A 22,463-nucleotide genomic window follows, 5' to 3' on the forward strand; every position below is an offset into this window, starting at 1 on the left:
AAACTGAACTAACAGCGGACCCTCACTCAGTCAAAGACCTTGGAGTACTCATTTCCAATGACATAGGTGCTATAGCCCACTGTAACAGCATTGCCAAAAAAGCATTAAGAATTGTAAACCTAATCTTACGTAGCTTCTTCTCTAGAAACACTGATTTATTAACCAGAGCATACAAAACATTTGTCAGACCTATTCTACAATATAGTTCACCTGTGTGGAATCCACACTGCATATCAGATATTAATACAATTGAAGGAGTCCAGAAATACTTAACAAGAAGAATCCTTCCCTCCTCCTCACGTAACAAATTACCCTACTCCTCCAGACTTCAAATATTAAATCTAGAAAATTTATAACTATGTCGTCTCGAATTGATTTAACTGTTGTTCAAAAAATCAAACATCATAATGTACTCCCTGTCAGTGACTACTTCACCTTTAACAACAACAACACAAGAGCATGTAATAGATACAATCTGAAGGTAAATCGCTCCAAACCTGACTGCAGAAAATACGATTTCAGCAATAGAGTGGTCACCGCCTGGAACTCATTTCCTGACTCTGTTGTTGCTTCCCCAACCCCCAAATCTTCAACCTTACATTATCTACAATTGACCTCTCCCCTTTTCTAAGAGGTCTGTATGGGGCGTGCATAAGTGCACTTTTGTGCCTAATGTCCCTGTCCTACTGTCTTTATTATCCTTTCTATTACTACTTTCTACTTATGTTATGTTATGTTAATATGTACTATAATACTATACTTTTTTGACAAACAAACAAACAAACAAATATGAGGCCGTTGCCAAGGGTCTGAATTGTGATCACATTTATTTATTTATTTATTATTTAGATTTGTATGCCGCCCCTCTCCGTAGACTCGGGGCGGCTCACAACAGAATAAAACAATTCATGACAAATCTAAATTATAGTTTAAAATATTTTTAAAAACCCATTTACTAAGCAAACATACAAACAAACATACCATGCATAAATTGTATATGCCCGGGGGAGATGTCTCAATTCCCCCATGCCTGACGACAAAGGTGGGTTTTAAAGAGCTTACGAAAGGCAAGGAGAGTAGGGGCAGTTCTAATCTCTGGGGGGAGTTAGTTACAGAGAGTCGGGGCCGCCACACAGAGAAGGCTCTTCCCTGGGGCCTGCCAACTGATATTGTTTAGTTGACGGGACCCGGAGAAGGCCCACTCTGTGGGACCTAATCGGTCGCTGGGGATTCGTGCGGCAGAAGGCGGTCTCGGAGATATTCTGGTCCAATGCCATGAAGGGCTTTAAAGGTCATAACCAACACTTTGAATTGTGACCAGAAATTGATCGGCAAGCAATGCAGACTGCGGAGTGTTGGTGAAACATGGGCATACCTAGGTAAGCCCATGACCGCTCTCGCAGCTGCATTCTGCACGATCTGAAGTTTCCGAACACTTTTCAAAGGTAGCCCCATGTAGAGAGCATTACAGTAGTCGAACCTCGAGGTGATGAGGGCATGAGTGACTGTGAGCAGTGAGTCCCGGTCCAGATAAGGCCAGCAACTGGTGCACCAGGCGGACCTGGGCAAACATCCCCCTCGCCACAGCTGAAAGATGGTTCTCTAATGTGAGCTGTGGATTGAGGAGGACGCCCAAGTTGCGGACCCTCTCCGAGGGGGTCAATAATTCCCCCCCCCCAGGGTGATGGACGGACAGATGGAATTGTCCTTGGGAGGCAAAAACCACAGTCACTCCGTCTTATCAGGGGTTGAGTTTGAGTCTGTTGACACCCATCCAGGCCCCAGCAGCCTCCAGACACCGGCACATCAGTTCCACTGCTTCGTTGACTGGACATGGGGTGGAGATGTAAAGCTGGGTATCATCAGCGTACTGATGATACCTCACCCCATGCCCTTGGATGATCTCACCCAGCGGGTTTCATGTAGATATTAAATAGCAGGGGGAGAGGGTCGACCCCTGAGGCACCCCACCCCACATGACCATGGGGATGCTGCAAAGATCATAACCAGTATTGCATTGCTACATGGTACATGCCACATTGTGCACTGGTAGCAAAAATGGAGCTGTGCATGTAGCTCTGCATTGCTGCTGTGTGCTTTGCTTGTGTCCCAGCGAGATTTTGCTTCTGTGCATGTGCAGGAAACAAAATCTAACGAGGGGTTGTTTGCGTGTGAGATTTCAGCAATTTTTTGGTTCTGTGCATGTGCAGAAGCAAAAAAAATTTGCCAAAATCTCATAGATGCATGCATCCTCTCGTGAGATTTTGCTTCCTGTGCATGTACAGGAGCAAAATCTCACTGGGATGCGCATGCGTGCATGGCAGTGACCTAAAGCCATGCACGCATTGCACCAGAAGTGGCAATAAGTAGCTACCTCCGCCTGGTCATAACTGTGAAAAACAATCATAAATCACATTTTTAGTGCTGTTGTAACTTTGAATAATCACTAAACCAGTGTTTCCCAACCTTGGCCACTTGAAGATATTTGGACTTCAACTCCCAGAATTCCCCAGCCAGCGAATGCTGGCTGGGGAATTCTGGGGAGTTGAAGTCCAGATACTGTATCTTCAAGTCAGCGTTTCCCAACCGGTGTGCCGCGGCACCACTAGTGTGCCGCGAGACACCGCCAGGTGTACCGCGAAACCTAGGGAAGCTCCAGCTGGGCGGGGCGCTGCCAGTGCCGGACCGCCGGTGCCTTGGACCTGGAGCTCCCACTCGCAGCTGTCCCCCGGCTACTGCCCGATGCAGCTGTTTCCGGCGCTCTCTTGCTGGGCCCCAAAGAAGGAAGGCGGTAAAAAGGAGAGCTTCATTATTCGCACCTCCTTTTTCCCACCTTCCTTCTTTGGGGCCCAGCAGGAAAGCACTGGAAACAGCGGCATCTGGCAGTAGCCGGGGGACAGCTGCGAGCACCGTTCCCCGTAAATTGCCCCCTCTCCTCCTCCTCCGCCTCTCCTCCTCCTCCGCCGCCGCCGCAGTAGCCGGGGGACAGCTGCGAGCACCGTTCCCCGTAAGCTGCCCCCTCTCCTCCGCCGCCGCTTCTGTCTTGGGGCACGATGTGCCCCCTCTCCTCCTCCGCCGCCGCCTCTCCTCCTCCTCCGCCGCCGCCGCAGTAGCCGGGGGACAGCTGCGAGCACCGTTCCCCGTAAGCTGCCCCCTCTCCTCCGCCGCCGCTTCTGTCTTGGGGGACGATCTGCCCCCTCTCCTCCGCCGCCGCTTTCTGCCTTGGGGCGAGCAATCCGGGAGTCCGGGACTGTGTGGCTTTGCGCCATGAAGAGAAAACGGCCGACTTTTCCCTGCTGCCCGAGCCGTTTTCTCTTCATGGCGCAAAGCCACACAGTCCCGGACTCCCGGATCGCTCGCTTCTCTGGTCAGCAAAGTGCGATGCTTTTCCGGGCAGCCGGCTTGCTGGCTGGAGAAGCGAGCGATCCGGGAGTCCGGGACTGTGGCTTTGCGCCATGAAGAGAAAACGGCAGCAGGGAAAAGTCAGCCAGGCTAACGGGAGGCGGCGCGTGGCTGGGCGCTGGGGACGTCTGGGAGGGCGAGGGGGCTGATGGCTGCTGCCTCTTAGCTGCAGAGCCGGCGGGCGGAGGCGAAGACAACGGCCGCCGGCTCTCTCCCTCCACTCTCTCTCCGGCTCTCTCTCTTTCTTTTTCTCTCTGTTGCCGGCGTGGTGAACGAGAGAGAAAGAGAGAGAGAGAAAAAGGAGGGGAGAGAGAATGAGAGAGAAAGAAAGCAAGAGAGAGGGAAAGAATCATGAGGTATAACACTTAATGATTGTCATAGGGGTCCAATAATGATTGTCATAGGGGTCCAATAAGCAGTGAGGAAACAATCAATATTAATAAAAATCTTAAGGATACTGTACAAGCAACAAGTTACAGTCATATAGTCATAAATTGCAGGAAGTGGGTGATAGGAATGATGAGAAAAAACTAGTAGTAATAGTAGTACAGACTTAGTAAATAATTTGACGGTGTTGAGGGAATTATTTGTTTAGCAGAGTGATGGCGTTCGGGAAGAAAATGTTCTTGTGTCTAGTTGTCTTGGTGTGCAGTGCTCTGTAGTGACGTTTTGAGGATAAGGAATTGAAACAGTTTATGTCCAGGATATGTGTGGGGGGGGGTGTCAATAAATATTTTCATTGCCCTCTTTTTGACTTGTGCATTATACAAGACCTCAATGGAAGGCAGGTTGGCAGCAATTGTTTTTTCTGCTTGTAACTACCATGGTGGGAGCCATTTTGTTCAGACTCCTTTTATTTCCCCATAGGCTCTTCGTACAGCAGGTTGGAAGGTCTCCTTGCTAGACCTAGGAGGCACAGATCACTTCGATGTCATTGAGAAACTCTCCCAAGAGAACTATCTCCTCACACAGGTATAGTGGTTTAGAGATTTGGCAGTAAAAATGAAAGCATTTGGGAACAGATTCGATTGAACGTGTGTTTATAAACTGTGCTTCAGACAGTCAAGACATTTAGAAAATAATTGGTCATTGGTCATTCCATTGGTCAAGGGAGAACAATAACTTCTGGATTTGCCGTGGGGAAAATGACAAAATGTTTAACAAGAGAGCTTCATTCTTCCTCCAGATTGAAGCTATGAATCCGCTATGAAATTCCTAGACCTAGACTATTGCTCCTCATGAATAAACTGCACAAACAGAGGTTTCCTCAGTTGGTTTGTGAATTGAGTGACAAGGGGGTAGGATCTTCACCAAGACCACAATTGCAATGTAACCAAAATTACAGTCACCAAATACAACCTTCTTCATTTCCAAATCATCTTTGGATATATATATTTTTTCTACATTGAAAGAGGGACTTTATTTGGATCGCATAAACGCTGGATGCTTTTGTTATTGCTTACGTTGTGTTTAAATTAAAACATTGGAAATTCTTACTGGCACTTGCTTGGCTAACAAAAATTTGGAAATAAAAGAAACTGAAAACATTTAGGCTGAATAATTTTTTAAACTTTTTTTGTTTACAGTGGGTTTGAAAATTAAAAACGAGTCCTTTAAATTGAGAGCTTTTGCTTATAGTTTAATTTTGATGCTATAGGCTCCTTTAAAAAATTGAAGTTTTTTAAATTTAATTTTTTTTTAAATTGATGAAAAAAATGGAAAAATTAGTAGATTTTACGATTAGTACATATAAAACAAAGATGATGTTTAAAATATGACTGTAGAGGAGTGAGATGTATTGAATTATCTTTATTGTAATGATAAGATGATTAAGTAAACCTCTTACACATTTTTTTAAAAGATCAAATTGTAGTTTCTATATCTCTCTTTGAAATCAGTTGAAGTTATGGATAGATACAGTTCTTCAAGGATTGAAAAAATGGCTGGAAATGGAAGCAGTAGCCACTTACCTGCCTGAGAGCCTATGATTGGCGATTTCCTGTTGGCTTCCCCACTGATTTTGCTTGTGGGAAGTTAGCAGGAAGTTGCCTTGCCTAATGGAAATGGGATTCAGTTAATAGTAACAGTAACAACTTCAGAGACTGCCATCATTAAGTGATGTGATTATGCATTATGACTGCATTGTTGGCAAGGAAAATTCTGATCCAATTGCTATTGTCTAGACTCTAGAACTACCTACGCATATTCCTGCATGAGGCCAATGTGGCTAATGTGGCTTTTTCTGTTCACATCTGTCTCCTCTGGCAGTGAAAAGCTCATTAGGAAGCCAAAATACATCCAGAGGGACCATTTTCAACAATATGGATTATGCACCCATCTATAAAGTGCAACCTGAATCGTTTCCTCTTTTTTTGCAGTTTGTCAAGTCCATTTTGCAAAACACAGTGAAGAATCCTATACTCACAGGTCCACTGCAAGCACAAATTGACTGATTCAATGGGAACTTATTAGTCCTGCAAGATGAAAATAATTACATGTCCCTATTCCTTCTGTTCCAGGTGATTTTGAACATGATTTCAAATGGCTGAAGGCAGGAGAGGAACAATTGCTATCTGCCTACTGTTGTCTTCTCCACTGTCTTTCCACTGAACTCGAGGTGAAACAAGGTCTGAACTTCCTGCCCCTTTCTTTTCTCAGCTGCAGATATACCAAGACCAGAGATATCACGTGGAATTTTGAAACAGGTCATCTCTGCTCTCACAGTGTGACATCTATTATGGCATGAGAGATAAAAGCAATAAATAAAACCAGAGCCTGAATTATATCTTTATCATAGTTGTACATTACTTGGCCCAAGGGATGTAGCCTGGGAATGAATCTATCAGCAGTACAAAATTGCTGCATAAATTACCATTTTTCTTTATTTTGCTTTAGTCTCAAACTGCAGGTATATTTTCTTCCCTTTGAACACCAGCTGCATATGATGTATGGGTACATATAAAGCCATCATGGTCAGAATAGTAAAACGTAGCTTTTCCTTTTGGTTATGGCTCCTGTGCATTTGAACACTATATGTGTTTTCATAAAAAACAATTGCTGCCAACCTGCCTTCCATTGAGGATCCGTAAACTGCACGAGTCAAAAAGAGGGCGGTGAAAATATTTACAGACACCTCGCATCCTGGACATAAACTGTTTCAACTCCTACTCTCAAAATGACACTACAGAGCACTGCACAAGTGCTAGAACAACTAGACACAAGAACACTTTTCCCCGAATGCCATCACTCTGCTAATCAAATAATTCCCTAAACACTGTCAAACTATTCACTAAGTCTGCAACTACTATTAATCTTCTCATTGTTCCCATCATCTACCTCCTCCCACAAATGACTGCATGACTGTAACCTGTTGCTATATTCTTACAATTAATATTAACTGGTTCCTAATATTGCTTATTTGTATCTGGACTATCATTAAGTGTTGTACCTTATTTTTCTTGACGAACTTATCTTTTTTTACATACACTGAGAGCATGTATACCAAGACAAATTCCTTGTATGTCCAATCACACTTGGCTAATAAAATTCTACTCCATTCCATTCCATTCCATTCTATTGGGAAGGAATCATCCAGCCCATTTTTCTCCCATCTCAATGCAATTTTTATTAAGAAATTACTGGGGCTAATTTCTAGTTTAGTTTGCATCTGGATCAATCGTAGCTAATCTTTGCATCTAGACCAGAGCAAGGACACAGCCATTCACTCCAGCTGCAAAAGTATAATTGGTATCTATGTATTAAATATTAGCAAAGACTAGAAAGAGTTAATCAGCAAAAATTGGATAAAACCAAGACAGACAGGGGGAGAGAAAAATATCAAACAAGTATTTACATTTGTAATTGGACTTCTAAATTGCAAATCAGGGCAAGTTTACCAGAGAACAATGGAAGTGTAAGAAAAAAAAAATTTTTTTTTTTAAAGAATTAGTCTGGGGGAAAAGCTACATATACTTTTCTTTAAATATCACATACTTTTGCTGTACATGGTGTTCATTCTGGCTGGCATGTCATACAATCAGAAAAAAGTAAAATATTACTTTAATTTCATTTTTTTAAGAAAGATATCATATCCACACAATTTTTTATAGATGCTCATGGTTTATATATGTCATCTGAGGCCACTATCAAAGCACAGATCATAGCTATTTGCAAAGAATGAACAATAGTCACCATTCCAAATCTTTTTCATTCCATTACAGCCTATAATTCTCCTATTCTTGTCTAAAAACAATTGAATAGGCAATTTTAAAATCTCACTTTAGTCAATTTGATGCAATCTGTTCTAATAGTACTTTCAAATGGATCCTACATATAACTGGGAGGATTCAAAAGGATATACAGTACTTCTTGAATTCATGTTTTTGCACTGCATCTTTGCCAGAAATTAATTAATTCCTTCCTTCCTTCCTCCCTCCCTCCCTCCTTCCTTCCTTCCTTCTTCCCTACCCCCTTTCTTCCTCATAGATCTGCTTTTTTTTTCATATTGACAGTGATGGATTGCTAGTTCAACCATAAATGGAGGTTCTTCTTATACAGATAGATGTGATTTGTAGTTTTTATGGCAATTTCAAATGGATCCTACTTGAATCTTGGAATCTTTTTTTTCAGAATAAGATTTTTTATTTTTTCTCTACCATAAAGTAAAACAATATATAGTTATAAACACAACAACAATGCTTAAAATCAATCTTATGAAAACTTGAAATCTTGAGGATTTATCTGAATCTGACATCAACCAAGAAACTTTTTAGAGAATTGCCAAGGGGAAATAAAATTTCAAGCTTATGTATGTTTATTGCATTCATTCAGAAATTGGTAATGGTGTTTAATAATGTTAAGAAAGAAAATTGAGATTCCAATGTGAACTCATTTGATTGTGACTAGGGGACCACAAGTAGTTTACTGAGCCACAACACAGTATGAAAATGGTTTACGATTGACTGCTTGATAGGCTTTTTTCAAATTCTTAGGCTAGCCTTATTGGATTTCCTAGGTACCCAATCCTGGCTAACTTTTTATCAAGGGCAGCAAGGTGCTGTCATCTACTGTAGTTTCATATGGCCATTACCAAGACCTGTGCAGCTAATGGTAACACCCCAAAAAATTACTTGTTCAGAGTTAAAGGGCCACAAAAACCTTCGCTTTTACTGCTACACCAAATACAACAACAAAAAAGGTGGGGGTTTTCAGTTTGAAACGACAGATTGGGAGATCTAATTTTGCTTTACTCTTAGTAAAGGGTTTTTAAAGGACTATTTTTCTAAAAGGTGCTGCTGTCGATGCAGAAGTTCTTGTTTTAATTGTAGAACAAAGATCGTTCTTTTTTCACTACGATCGTAAGAAGAACTACGCTCCCCAGCATGCTCAGCGCTTACGGGGGGGCGTGGTATACACGATGTTAGCGCGCAGCCTATTTCCCGTCATGCCTCGGAAAGCCGTTTTGTGTGTTTTTTTCCCCCTTCCTCTTTCCCGCTGCAGTTTGAAACCTCTACCAACCGACAATGTTTTTCGGGAAGGCGAAACTGCGGGCCCCGCCGGGTTTCGAGTTGTTCCTGAAAGAGAACCGTCTCGCCACGTTTACCGAGTGGCCCTTCGCCTCCGACTCTTGCTGCACTGCGGACAAAGTGAGGAGCTCGTTTTCTCCCCAGCCCTCCGTGGGTCCCCTCTTCTCTCGTGGGTGCGAGTAGGCTCCCCGTCCTTGGTCCTTCTTCTGGTGAATGGGCTTTTATTCCCAAGGATATCTTAATAATAGCAACAACAGAGTTGGAAGGGACCTTTGAGGTCTTCTAGTCCAACCCATTGCTTGGGCAGGAGACCTTACACCAAGATATATGAGATAGGCTCCCCTCCATGGGAAATCCCACCTCCAGACTTCTGTGTTTTTGTGATGCTGCGATTTCACTGAGGCTCCTCTCGCTGGGAAACCCCACCTCCGGACTTCCGTTGCCAGCGAAGCGCCCATTTTTGCACTACTGGGATTCCCCTGCAGCATCACAAAAACACAGAAGTCCGTAGGTGGGGTTTCCCATGGAGGGGAGCCTCAGGGTAATCCCAGCAGCGCAAAAACGGGTGCTTCGCTGGCAACAGAAGTCCGGAGGCGGGTCATACCAGCATCGGCGGTGGGTTTGTAAGGTGAAAATAGTTTGTAAGAAGACGCAAAAAAATCTTAAACCCCGGGTTTGTATCTTGAAAAGTTTGTATGACGAGGCGTTTGTAAGATGAGGTATCACTGTATTTCCACATTTACTTTTCTATAATTTCATTCAATATTTCCAAGCTCAATTAATTTTCAGACATTTACTATTATTAACTTTCACAAATCTCTACATTTCCAAGTATATTTTAAATTCATAATGCAAACTCATAAAATCATATACTACATATCATAAACCCCTTACTTATCCTATGTATCTTCCATTAATTTTACCTATGTAATTCTATATAGTTCTAAAATTCTAATCCAATTTTACAAATTAATACATCCTAATATTAAACAACATCTAAATATATCTTTTACCATCATTCCATAGTCAATCCTTATTTAATCAATCACCCCTCAAATTTCTACCACTCTTGCCAAAGGGAAGAAACCATGTTGTTTTTCAGTAGCTTGTGTTTTTCTTTTGATATTTGTTATTTTTCTTTTTAATTATAAGTTACCAAAGGTTTTTACGCAGCTGAGAGACATGAAAATTAAAGTATATTAAGAAATTGGATGATTGATATTGTTTTGCTGATCTTTATCTGCAGTAAAGATATTTTGGTTTTTAAAAAACCAAGTATATTTTGCCTCAGAGAATTTCAAAATAAAATACTGTGTGTCTGTAACAGTGACCTCAGAATGGGGCAACTCTGCTAAGTATCAAAATGCCACTTAAATAGTTGAGTTAGTTTCAAACTAGATTTTGATTTTCTTTCTCTTTCCCCCCTTCCTTTATTTCCTTCTCTCTTCCTTCTCCTCTTCTCTCTTTCCCTCCCTCTCCCTCTCTTTCTCCCTCGCTCCCTTTATATTTCTCTCTTCCTCCCCTCTTTCTCCCTTTTCTCTCTCTTCCTTCCCTCCCTCGCCTCCTTCCTTCCTCTCCACTTCTCTTTCCCTCCCTCTCTTTCCCTTCTCTTTTCTTTCTTTCTCTCTCTCCACTTCTCCGGCGGGCAGCCGGCTTTGCTGGCCGGTGCAGGGCTTGAGCCTGGTGCCGCGAGGGGGGGGGAGGAGGTGGCCGCCTTCCCCCAGCCCACCCCTGCCCAGGAAAGCGATGCAGGAAAGCAGCGCATTTGAAAAGTGTGCCACTTTCCCGGAAAGCCGGCTTTGCTGGCCGGCGCACCCTCCCCTTGGCTCCGCGCCCTCCCCTTGGCTCTGTCTCCCGCCACCGCGCAGCTCACCTCAGAAGCCTTGATGCTTTGCTGGCCAGCACGGCGGCGGGAAAGGAGGCAGAGTTCAGGGCCAAGCAAGCCGAGCCAGGCCCATCGCCCGTGGCTCCAGGGACAGCCCCCAGCGCGGCGGCAGGGGAGGAGGCCAATGCCTCCTCCGACACCGCACTGGTGGGTATCAGAGCCGGGGCAGCCTCGGCCCTGGCTGCCGACGCCAAAGTGGGGAGGAGAGGAGAAGGTCCTCTGCGTGGAAATTTAAAAGTTGAGTTTTAAAATTCCCGCGCTGAGGGGTAAAACCAGCGCGCTATACCACGCTGCACACCTTAGAGTGAACACTGGAGATAGGAGAGACTATAGGACAGGGGATGGAAGGCACTCTAGTGTGCTTATGTACGCCCCTTACTGATCTCTTAGGAATCTGGAGAGGTCAAGTGTGGACAGTCTAAGGAAGGGTAAAGTGTTGGGGGTTAGGGGATAATACTACGGAGTCCGGTAATGAGTTCCATGCTTCAACAACTCGATTACTAAAGCCGTATTTTTTACAGTCAAGTTTGGAACGGTTAATATTAAGCTTGATTCTGTTGTGTGCTCTTGTGTTGTGGTTGAAGCTGAAGTAGTCTTTGATAGGTGGGCCATTTCAGCATGTGATCTTGTGGGTAATACTCAAGGATCGACAAACCCAGGCGCCTGGTCGCCAGTGGCGCCTAGAAAATGTTGTCTGGCGCCTAGAAAATGTTGCCTGCTGTACTGTATGTATACAGCAGTGTTTTTCAACCGGTGTGCCGCGAGACATGGCCAGGTGTGCCGCGAGGTGGCTCCTGCAAGTGGGAGCTCCAGGGCTGAGGCTTCAGCCCTGGAGCTCCCACTTGCAGAAGCCGCCCCCCGGCTATTGCCCGCCGCCGCCGCTACCCGCGCACCCCAAAATACCCCCCCTGCGTGCCCTTTTCCATGGGCGCGCAGTCCCCATTCCCCTGCCTGCCTGGGGGGGGCGGGGGCGGGGAGGCGCCGGCAGTAGAAGGCGCAGCCCCCGCCCGCCCGATCCGCTCCCTCTCCTCCTCTTCCGCTGAAAGAAACGCGCGGAAGCTGCCTGCTTGAGCCTCGCGTTGCTCCACCCCGCTTCATCCTGCTTGTCATCCTCCGTTGCCAGGAAAGCCGGGTTTGTTTTCCGTGAAAGCAGCGCGCCTTTTAACACGCTGCTTTCCTGCACCAGCGACGTTTGGCTGCCGGGGGGGCGGGGAGGAGAAAATCCTCCCCCCCCCCAGGAGCAGCAAAAGCCTAAGCGGTGGGGTGCGCCGTTTGCCTTCCGGCTCAGTCGCAGAGGCTTTTGCTGCTTGTGGAGGGGGGGGGGTTGGCGGTGCCGATGCCAAATGCTTTCCCTCCGCGGTGGGGGGTGCAGGGCAGGCGCAGTCAGCCCCAGGAGACAAAGATGGAATGAGAGAAAGGAAAGAGAGAGAAAGGGAGGGAGAGAAAGAAAAAGTGAGAGATAGAAAGGATAGAGAGAAAGGGAATGAGAGAAAGGAAAGAGAGAGAAAGAGAGGGGGAGAAGGAAAGAGTGAGAGATAGAAAGGATAGAGAGAAAGAGGGAATGGAAAGAGAGAGAAAGGGAGGGAGAGAAGGAAAGAGTGAGAGATAGAAAGGATAGAGAGAAAGAGGGAATGAGAGAAAGGAAAGAGAGAGAGAGAGAGAAAATAAGAGAGAGAGAGCAACAGAGAGAGAAAGAACAAGAGAGAGAAAGCATGAGAGAGAGAAAGAACAAGAGAGAGAGAGAAAATAAGAGAACAAGAGAGAGAAAAAGATAGCAAGAGAGAGAGAAAGCAAGACAGATAGGGAGAGGAAAGGAGAGTGAGAGAAATGAGAACAAAAAGGGGAGAAAAAAGGAGAAATGAGAAAATGATTGAGGCAGAGAATGAGAGGAGAGTGAAACAAAAGAGAGAGAGAGGTGATTCTTGAAGCATATGGTAAAAAGCACCCAAATAATAAGAAACCCCCCCCAGCCCACACCTGTTTTTGAAAAGGATAAAAGAGAAAAAAACCCCAGCCCTCAACTGGTTTTGGAAATGGTTGGAGTGTGTATACATACACACACATAAGGGGGGGAGAGAGACAGGGATGGAAAAAGAGGAGAAGTGAGAGGGAGAAGGAATGAGGGAAAAAGGGAGGAAGAGAGAGAAATGAGAAACACGAGAGAGAAAAGGGGGAAAGACAGGAGAAGTACCCAGAAATGAGACAGTGGTATAAATTTCAGGAGGGATGATTGATGATTGACTGTATTTATAAGGGGATGTTACATGGGATTGTATATATGAGGGGGTTATTTATGTATGTATGTATGTATGTATGTATGTATGTATGTATGTATGTATGTATGTATTTATTATTTATTTATTTATTAGATTTGTGTCATTTTGGTTGGTGGTGTGCCCCAGGATTTTGTAAATGTAAAAAATGTGCCGCGGCTCAAAAAAGGTTGAAAATCACTGGTATACAGTATATTTTTCCCGCTTTGTGTTTACGCCCAGAAATGGTACATCTTGGCTTCCGAAGCTCCGCCCATCAACCTCGGAGAGAGCTGCTTTCCCAGCGTCCCCTGCGCTTGCGTGCGTCTCTCCCTCCCCCCCTTGCCTCCATTCCGCCTCCTACTCGAACCCCTTCACTCCCCCCCACCGCACACAGACGCTCCGATCTTGCCCGCTCACCCGCCTTCGGAGAGAAGCGGAAGCCCCTCCCCTCCCGGCGTGAGGTTTTGTTCATTCCTCCTCCGGCCGCGTGCGCGGTGACTTCCGACCAGTAACCCCTCCTCCCCCCTCCCCCCCTCACCCGCGTCCCCGGCCCGGTCTCCCTTTCCTTCTTCTCTGTTTCGGTTTCTGACTAACGGTCTCCCCTCGGATCCCGACGGGAGTACAGCAGAGCCGGCTCGGCGGAGCCAGGCCTGCGCCGGGGGGGAGGGGGTGAAAGCGATGTCAGGTGGAGACTCGGCAAAAAACCAAGTTTGCTTAAAAAAAATTCTGGCTCCTAAATTTTTTGGCTGGCTCCTAGATTCTGAACAACTTTGTCGACCCCTGACTTAGATCGTGTTTAAGGCGTCGTAGTTCTAAGCTTTCAAGACCCAGGATTGTAAGTCTAGTTTCATAGGGAATTCTGTTTCGAGTAGAGGAGTGAAGGGCTCTTCTAGTGAAGTATCTTTGGACATTTTCGAGGGTGTTAATGTCAGAAATGTGGTATGGGTTCCAAACAGATGAGCTGTATTGTAGGATGGGTCTGGCGATAGTTTTGGAAGCTCTGGTAAATAATGTGAGATTTCCAGAGCAGAAGCTACATAGGATTAGATTAACAACTCTTGAGGTCTTCTTGGCGATGTTGTTGCAGTGGGCTTTGGCATTTAGATCTTTAGTTATTAGTATTCCAAGGTCCTTGACGGAGTGGGGATTATCTGTGATAATTTGTTTATTCAGTTTGTATTTGAAGTTCTGATTCTTTTTGCCGATGTGTAGGACAGAGCATTTGCTGGTTGAGATTTGGAGTTGCCATGTGTTGGACCAGGCAGAAACTGAGTCTAGGTCTTTTTGTAGAGTAGTTGTGTTTTCAGTGGTGTTTGAAGAGTTTTACATCATCTGCAAAAAGAACACAGTTGCTTGTGATGAGATGGCAAAGGTCATTGATGTAGAGCAGTGTTTTTCAACCAGTGTGCCGTGGCACACTAGTGTGCCGTGAGACATGGTCAAGTGTGCCGTGGGGAAATTAAACATGGGTCCCCAAACTACGGCCCATGTGCCGAATACGGCCCGCGGAGGCATTTATCTGGCGCGCCGACAGCCACCTCCATCCACCTCCATCCAAACATAAACATTCCCCTCACAATCCCTCCAGCTATCAGCGACAGGAAGAGTGGAGGCACAGGGAATGTAGTAACTAAGATGCAGGAATAGTAATGGTGAGACCCAGGCATTAGTTCTCCCCTAAACTGGGAAGTCAAGAAGCATTAATTCACAATTATATTGGATCAGAGTGATTGATTATAGTCCATAACCTTCAGTGAAGATGTCTATATATTTCAGTGAATGGGTACAGGCTAATCATAATGGTAACCTCTTTATTATAGGACATTTTAAGTGTACTCTTAATTTTTTAAATTAATTTTACTTACCTTGCTTCCTATTTGAATGTTATTTATGAATAAGCTAATCTTAAAAACTTGAAATAGAACTGTACACACAAAACATTAGTATTCTTTTCCTGTTGTTTTCATATATTTATAAGAGGGTAGAGTCAGAAGTTATTTAGAATCAAGATGACCTCTAGTGAAATCATTTTTCAACTACAACCCCATTTCATATGTATAAGATATATAACTTGAAATGTAAAACTTTGTTGAACATTTTTTATCATTTGTCTTGCTCTGTCTCTTCCCTATTTCCCAATTCAGATGGCTGAAGCTGGATTCATTCACTGTCCTGTTGAGGATGCTTTCGATGTGGCACGATGTTTTATATGCCTTAAAGAATTAGAGGGATGGGACCCTGAGGATGATCCCATGTAAGTTCTTTGGAATTATTATCCTAAGACTTTTAATGATACCAAATGAGTTTTGGGAACAAAAGCTCAACAAATACACATAGGGGATCTTGCAAAACATTATATTTCATTGCTAAAATTAAGGATGATAGAGGCAAATATACAATTGTAGTACTAGATATTAATAATTTATTATGTCATCTGTTCTTTTTCCCCATAGTACTGTTAAAGCCACATCAAAGCAAATTAAAGACGGGTTCAACATCTCTATCTGATTGTTAGTTGTATGGCTGACAGTAATTATTAACATAATCAGCTAATACTTTGCAGTCAGTACAGCTGGCTTCCACTCAAGTTCCCCCCCCCTTTCTTTTACTGAGGTAGGAGGATGGGAACCTGGAATTTACCCAGTCCAGAAATCTCTAGAATATGTTGTGGAGTATTAGTAAGGCTTTATATATGTCCTGTCTGCTAAACCTAAATCAGGGGTGTCAAACTTAATGTCATCACAGTGGCATCATGTGCCATATCAGAACTTCCCCCCCCTTAAACCGGGCATGGACATGGCCAGCACATGATGCATCCGGCCCATGGGCTGTGAGCTTGACAACTCTGTCCTAAATCCATCTGCAATATCTTGTCTTTTCACTAAAGCCAGGGATATCATACCCATATAATGGCGTCATCACGTGATGTATCATGATTCCCTCCCCCCTTTTGCTAAACCGGGCATAGGGATGATGTATCTCGGCCGCAGGCTGCGAGCTTGACAGCCCTACACTAGAGGTCCAAATGGGCAAAACCCAGAAAAGACTGGCATAAAAGTTATCTGTACTTTCTGAGTTTTTTGATAACACGTAAGCTGTCTGGAAATCAATTTGAATAAAAAGGAAAATGTGGATATTAGTCTTTCTCTAGAGCTGGCTAGGCTGTGATTATGGATGATGAGTCATGACAAAGTGTATGTCACTATTTTCAATCCTTCAGCCACAGAAACAAAGCAGTCAGAAAGGCAAGCCATTGCTTCAAAATGCACCACAGTGATGTCCCCTCAGGGAACAGTGGGAGGAACTCTGGGGTCTCAGCCCCTGATTTCATCCAGTTCATAGAATGGAACACAAGAAATGTTCCTGTCTTCTGACCGCATCATTGTCATATATAATAGCTTTCTGTGTAAGCTTGCCCAAGCCTCTTCTAAAAGTGTTACACATTTTATCCAGTTATAAACATAGGTTTTATAGCTGTAACAGTGCCATGGGAAGGTAGTTATTTATTTCTATTCTTTCCATGAGAATTGAAAGAACAAGTAAAACAGTTCATTTAGCTATAACATTTAGTAATAGCATTTAGACGTATACAGTGATCCCTCGAGTTTCGAGATCTCGATCTTCGCGAAACGCTATATCGCGATTTTTCCACCCGATGACGTCACTCTCTTCCTTCCTTTCTCATCTTTCTTTCTCTCTCTCTTTCTCTATCTTGCTTCTTCCTCTCTCACACTCTCTTCCTCCCTCTCTCATCTCTTTCTTTCCTTCTCTCTCTTTCTCTATCTCTCCCCCTCTTGCTGGCGGGCGGCGGGCGGGCGAGCGGGGGCATCAGCGAGGAGCCGGGGTTTCCCCTTTGCGTGGGTGGCTGGGAAACCCCGATCTTCGTCTGCTCGCTGCTGCTGCGCCGAGCAGATCAGCTGCTGGGCGGCCGAAGGAACCTTCCCTGGGTCTTCCCCCTCTTGCTGGCGGGCGGGCGAGCAGCGGGCATCAACGAGGAGCCGGGGTTTCCCCTTTGCGTGGGCGGCCGGGAAGACCCAGGGAAGGTTCCTTCGGCCGCCCAGCAGCTGATCTGCTCGGTAGCGCAGCAGCAGCGAGGAGCCGAATCGGGTTTCCCCTTTGCGTGGGTGGCGGGGAACGCAAACTCCACCATCTACGCATGCGCGGCCATAGAAAAAAGGGTGCACATGTGCAGATGGTGTTTTTACTTCCGCAACCCTACATCCCGAAAAATCGATTATCGCGAGGGGTCTTGGAACGGAACCCTCGCGATAATAGAGGGATCACTGTATACCGCTTCATAGTGCTTTTACATCCATCTCTAAGCAGTGTTCCCTCTAATTTTTTGGGGGGGTGGACGGAAAAGTATAGTGTCTGAGCGGCAGTCCCTTTGGGACTGGGCGGCACAGAAAAAATAAATAAATAAACAAACAAACAAACAAATAAATAAATAAAAAACCCACCCTGTTTTGCCTCAGAGAATTTCAAAATAAAATACTGTACTGTGTGTCTATAACAGTGAGCTCATAATAGGGCAACTCTATCAATATCAAAATGCCACTTAAATAGTTGAGCTAGTTTCAAACTAGATTTTGATTTTCTTTCTCTCTTCCTTACTCCCATTCTTTTTCTTTCTCTTTTCCTTCCTCTCTTTTTTCTATCTGTTTCTCTCTCTTCCTCTCTTCCTCTCTCTCTCCTTCCCTCTCACTCTTTCCCTCTCGGCTTCTGGGCAGGTTTGGAAAACTCTGAGTTGATGATGATTTTTAAGTGAGCGATTGCTCACTGCTCAGCTTAGAGGGAACTATGTCTCTAAGTGGTTTATAGAATCAGCCTATGGCCCCTGACAATTTGGCTCTTCATTTTTACCCACCTCAGAAGGATGGAAGGCTGAGTCAACCTTGAGCCGGTGGTGAGATTTGAACTGCTGAACTACAGCTAGCAGTTAGCTGAAGTAGCCTGCAGTGCTGCACTCCAACCACTGTGCCCATCCCGGCTCATTTAAACCAATAGTCTGGTCCTAGAGCAATTGTTTATTTTTACATTTGTATAAAATGTAGTATAAAATGTTTGTGGAACACACTTCCCTTAGAGCTCTGGGTAGAGGAGAATTTTCTCCATTTTCGTAAGGCCTTAAAAACATTCCTTTTTGATTCGCCAGACTGAAGCGTCCCTGTCTGGAGATCAGTAAGAGGGGAAGACATTGGAAAGGTTGGGGATGTTTTATTAAGTTCATGGGTTTTATTAGCTGTGCTTTTGCTCAGTGTATATATTACCTAATAAGTATTACTGTCTGTTATCAATTGCATATGGCCTGTTGTTATTCCCTTTGCTAAAAGGGCATTATAAATATTATTAATGTTATTAAAATAGAAAGGAAGGCAGCCATACACACTTGAGAAAGAATTCCATCATCTGGCTGCCAGAGACCCTTTTTCTAGCTTCAGAGTTCAAATCAGTCTTCCACAGGACCAAGAGCAGAGATTCCCCAACTGACATATGCACAGATTTTGGGGGAAATAGTTGTTTAATCGTAAATGGATGGACAAAAAGTTTGCATGCAGATGAGGTGGTGGGTTGAAATCCAAATTAGGGTGGTATTCTTCAGATGGAGTATGCTTGCTATTTAATTGCCTTTAAAAATCCATTGCATGATTATGACTTGTATTTCAAATTTCTAGGGAAGAGCACCGTAAACACTCCCCCAAGTGTGCATTTCTTGCTCTAAAGAAAGACATTCTTGAACTGACAGTACAGGAATTTATGAAACTTCGTAAAGAGTGGATGAACAATATTCTTGTGAGTATAACGTGCAAGGAACCATTAACTTACCTTGAGCAATCTCATCAGTTTGCAGGTGTTTGATAGCACTTTTCAGATCAACATGTTATTAAAGAGTGAACTACAGCTAATTTCATCAGATGCATGAAATGCCAAATTTATTAAATTAAATTGATTAATACCAAATTAAATTGGGACAAAGCAGGGAATGGGATGGGAGAGGATGGGTACCATTTATATGTGATATAAATCCCTTATTGCATAATAAGAAATTGTGCAATAAAGAATAAAATTATGTTGTATTAAATTCTACTGTATTTGTTGAGACATCCTGATACAGCTGGAAGTCTTTTGACATATCTGTGAATTCAGTAGTGTTGGCAAAGTTTTTTCTCTCTCGAAAATTGCTATTTTAAGACCTGTAGTGGAGTATCTTGTGAGGTTGAAACTTTGCTCTTGTTCTGAGTAAAGCATTTGGTGAAGAAGCTGTAATAAAGATGCTACAAGACTCCTTTCAATTTTTGGCTATCATAAATTATTGTGGCTTTCCTTCTAGAATGTCTTCTAGAATCCATTTTAAGAATTACTCTGCTTTCCCTATTGTATTATAGGCGTCATATGGTTACATACATACCATATATTTTAGTTCAGCTACAGTGTGTAGGCTTGTTACTGGCTGATTTCTATCAAAATTAATTATTTAGGTACATTTCATTAGTATAAGATTCCCGTATAGTTTTTTCCCTATAACTCAGTAGCTGCCTGTTTATTAATGTGTGTTTTTAATTTTCTTCTAGGAAAAAAAAATTCAGTCCATAATTACCAACTTGGAGAAACATGCTAAGGGGATCTCGGAAGAAATATACAACCTGCGTTTGAGCAAAAGTTGAGTTGCTGAAGTCTGCTGTTCAAGTTTGGGGTTTTTTGTTCAAGTTTGTTTTTTGTGTAGTTACTTCTTATGAAATTTCTTCTGATGTGTCTATGAATAAAGGTTTCTTTATAAAATACCCATTCTTCAAAATAGGATCAATTGGGAAGAGTAGGTGAACTGCGTTCTTAGGAAACTGCTTTATTTTCATTATGTCTTTGATTCTTTGCAATGGTCATCCTCAAAGGGATACTGTAAAAAAGCAGGCTGCTTAGAAAAACTGCAGACACTTGTATGCCTTCTTCACCTTTGAACATATATAGGTGAAGATTTTGTGTGTGTGTGTGTGTGTGTGTGTGTGTGTGTGTATTGGAAGCTCTGGAACTACCAGCAAATTGAAAAGCACCTGAACAAATTAAGGCATTTTCCCTTTAAAGTAGTGAATAATCCAGAGGAAAAGAAGCACAGCAACAATAATCACACAGCAAGGGAAAGTTAAGTGCAAAAGCATAATATAGGAAGTTGCAAATACTCTACATGCTGGCTAGTGATAGAAAGGAAAAAAGCAAAATAAATTATAGAGGAATTAAAGCAGAATAGTGTTTGCAAGAAGAAAGCATTGTTATATTAGTATTACTGTATAGATAATATAGAAATATATTATTACTGTATAGATAATATACAAATATAGCGGCGGTAGAAAACATGTATTTATTTTAACTTTATGTTTCACTGGCATAAACTAAAAAGAAATGTGAGAAAAATTTGCAAATATTCAAAGTTTGATTTGCTTATAAGAGAAAGTGAACAGAAAATTATCCTTCAGTTGACTTGCAATCATCAAATGAAACAGTGCCAGAACTTTCAATAATGTAAATACTTAAGTAGTGCACCACTAACTTTCTAAATTTATTGTGGAGGATATGTTGTAACATAAATGAGTTTGCAAAAAGATTGACTGGATATATCAGATGAACAGTGTGATGTTGATTCATCATCGTTATTGTGTCCTGTGCAGTGCATATTGGACAGAAAGTGTTTTCTAGTGGTTTTGATCATTCACAGCATCATTGGCCTTGTCCCAAGGGACATTAACAGTTTTAAGATCTTCCTTAGTGTTTGGTGCCAAGTTTTTCGAAGCTGGCCTCATTTCTTCTTTCTTCCAGAAGATATCCAACATAGAGCAATTTTTGGATTCTGGTCTTTAGGCATATATAAGATTTGGCCAACAAGCCATGTTCGGCATTCATCCACACTTTTTAATAGGTTGTCCAAATCTGATCTTCATAATACCTCTTCATTAGTGATGTGGTCATAATATGAGAGACAAAGTATTTTCAAATAGGAAATTGGAAAACATTTTAACCGTTTAATTACCGTATCTTACTTGTACATTTCCATGCTTCACAAGCATATATTGTAGTTGGTATAATAACACTCTTGAATAATTTTATCTTTGTGGTAATACATATATCTGCCATAGACAAAATTGGGTGCATGCATTGAAACACATCTGCCATTCCAAAACAATATAATTAATGTCCTTATCTGTACTTCCACTGATAGATTTAATGCTGCCAAGTTTAGTAAATTGTTGGACTTGTTCTACAGCCTGGCCACTGACTGTTATAGACATATCCTGAGCATTTCCAACTTGCATAAACTTGTTCTTCTTAAAATTTATATAGCTACTGGGACTATTTAAACTGATTGTTTACCTATGAGATATAAAGAACTGTGATTACTGTACTCTTTGAAGGGCAAATTTAGGACTTAATAAATGGTTCTTAGACTACTGGACAAAAGTTGGATTTTTAAAAAACAAAATAAGATGCTTTATAAGGAAGAAAGGAGTGGAACCTTGAAGGAGATGGATGGCGTTGCTTTTTCAAAACACAAAGGGCATTATGGAGAAAGGATTTAAGGAGAAAAATGGAAAATACTATATGAGGGATGATGAGTAAAGACCAAGACGCACAGGAAAAGGAGGAGCCAACAGAAGAAATGGAGGAAAAGATTGAACTGAAGAACCAGCAAACAAAAGAAGAAGACAAGGAGGAGATAATAATGAAAATACCTGGGACTGATGAACTAAAGCAGAGCGAAAATATTTTAATAGAGTTGAAAAGAGAATTGGAGATACAAAGAAGATACTTTTGAAAGAGGGGCTTGAGCAGAAATTTTGGAAACTAGACAGTGGAAGTGGGTAGAGATGGGAGAAATACTTAGATTCAATAGCCAAGAAGTAGGTGCAGATAGAGATAAAGATCCAAGAGAGGAATATGGTAGGCAAGTAAAAAACAACAACCCACCAACTAAAGTACTGAAGCGAGCAAGAGACGATGGATAGATTATTTTTCTTTTTTGTTATGATTTGCTTTTCTATTTCTCTTTCCTTTTTTAGGTATGATATAATTAGAAGTTAGGATAGAAAACGTCTTTGAATAAAAGGATGACATGATTAAAAGTTAAAATAAGAGATAGAAATAAGAGAAGGGGAATATTAGTGTATATGCGTTTATATACTGTATTTAAAAAGCAACAGGAGAAAACATGGAATAATTAAATAACGATAAACTATAACTTAATATAAATGTGCATTATTATTAGAAATATATAAGTTGGTTGAATGTAATAACTACCATTAATTCTACTAGTTTTATTTGTATTAGAATGTATGACACTCAGGTGCCATACTGTTCATGCATTGATACACATGTAAAACAAAATGAAAAACTTGAAAGAAGGAAAGC

General features: G+C 42.6%; 2 protein-coding genes across 9 annotated transcripts in view; both read left to right on the forward strand.

Annotated features, from left to right (window-relative positions):
- AFMID (arylformamidase) overlaps window positions 1-6,187 on the forward strand; it is a 16,362-nt gene extending 10,175 nt beyond the window's left edge. For 3 of the 8 annotated variants that reach the window (XR_011558084.1, XR_011558085.1, XR_011558086.1), the window contains 3 exons: window positions 4,270-4,374; window positions 5,781-5,921; window positions 6,061-6,187. Coding sequence is in view for 5 of the 8 variants with exons in the window: in XM_070740103.1 (XP_070596204.1) it covers window positions 4,270-4,374; window positions 6,061-6,102 (147 nt within the window). In the remaining 3 variants the exon portion in view is untranslated. Of the gene's footprint in view, window positions 1-4,269; window positions 4,375-5,780 lie in introns of all 8 variants that reach the window. The other 5 variants (XM_070740107.1, XM_070740104.1, XM_070740106.1 and 2 more) reach the window with 2 other exon arrangements.
- Window positions 6,188-6,545: 358 nt separating this feature from the next.
- BIRC5 (baculoviral IAP repeat containing 5) lies at window positions 6,546-19,849 on the forward strand. Its single transcript, XM_070740112.1, has 4 exons — window positions 6,546-9,047; window positions 15,212-15,321; window positions 18,743-18,860; window positions 19,640-19,849. Exons 1-4 carry the CDS (start codon window positions 8,925-8,927, stop codon window positions 19,730-19,732), a joined length of 444 nt encoding a protein of 147 aa, XP_070596213.1. The 5' UTR covers window positions 6,546-8,924; the 3' UTR covers window positions 19,733-19,849.
- The last annotated feature ends 2,614 nt before the right edge of the window (window positions 19,850-22,463 follow it).

Source organism: Erythrolamprus reginae, chromosome 2 (assembly GCF_031021105.1).
Source record: "Erythrolamprus reginae isolate rEryReg1 chromosome 2, rEryReg1.hap1, whole genome shotgun sequence".
NCBI lineage: Eukaryota > Metazoa > Chordata > Lepidosauria > Squamata > Dipsadidae > Erythrolamprus > Erythrolamprus reginae.

What these genes read in the sequence shown, in the direction of transcription:
- BIRC5 (XM_070740112.1), top strand. Translation starts at nt 8,925, where the DNA reads ATGTTTTTCGGGAAGGCGAAACTGCGGGCCCCGCCGGGTTTCGAGTTG. An exon ending in CTTGCTGCACTGCGGACAAA is followed by an intron (nt 9,048 to 15,211) that starts GTGAGGAGCTCG and finishes TTCCCAATTCAG; the next exon opens with ATGGCTGAAGCTGGATTCAT. An exon ending in GACCCTGAGGATGATCCCAT is followed by an intron (nt 15,322 to 18,742) that starts GTAAGTTCTTTG and finishes TCAAATTTCTAG; the next exon opens with GGAAGAGCACCGTAAACACT.